General features: G+C 63.9%; 1 protein-coding gene across 1 annotated transcript; it reads left to right on the top strand.

Annotated features, from left to right (window-relative positions):
- Window positions 1–3: 3 nt before the first annotated feature.
- Window positions 4–438, top strand: LOC102767175 (leucine-rich repeat-containing protein 75A-like; the record flags this gene model as incomplete). Its single annotated transcript, XM_006777448.2, has 1 exon — window positions 4–438. A coding segment is annotated over one exon (435 nt), but the record flags the coding sequence as incomplete, so codon positions are not given.
- Between the last annotated feature and the right edge of the window lie 5 nt (window positions 439–443).

Raw genomic sequence — 443 nt, 5'->3', positions numbered from 1 at the left:
GCTGGAAGCCCTCTGGACAACACGGTAGACCTGTCGGGCATCCCACTGTCCTCGCGTGACCTGGAGCGGGTGAGCAGCTACCTGCAGCGCTGTGGGGAGCAGGTGGACAGTGTGGAGCTGGGCTTCACGGGCCTCACAGATGACATGGTCCTCCAGCTGTTGCCAGCACTCAGCACGCTGCCCCGCCTCACCACGCTGGCCCTCAACGGCAACCGGCTGACCCGAGCGCTGCTGCGTGACCTCACCGACACCCTTAAGGACCCCAGCAAGTTTCCCAATGTCACGTGGATTGATCTGGGCAACAACGTGGACATCTTCTCCTTGCCCCAGCCCTTCCTGCTCAGCCTGCGCAAGCGCTCCCCGAAGCAGGGCCACCTCCCCACCATCTTGGAGCTGGGCGAGAGCGCAGGCTGTGTAGAGGAGGCTTGGGATGGAACAGTGGG

This window comes from Myotis davidii, unplaced genomic scaffold, assembly GCF_000327345.1.
Source record: "Myotis davidii unplaced genomic scaffold, ASM32734v1 C62338249, whole genome shotgun sequence".
Taxonomy (NCBI): Eukaryota; Metazoa; Chordata; class Mammalia; order Chiroptera; family Vespertilionidae; genus Myotis; species Myotis davidii.
This window is presented reverse-complemented; position numbering and strand designations above follow the sequence as displayed.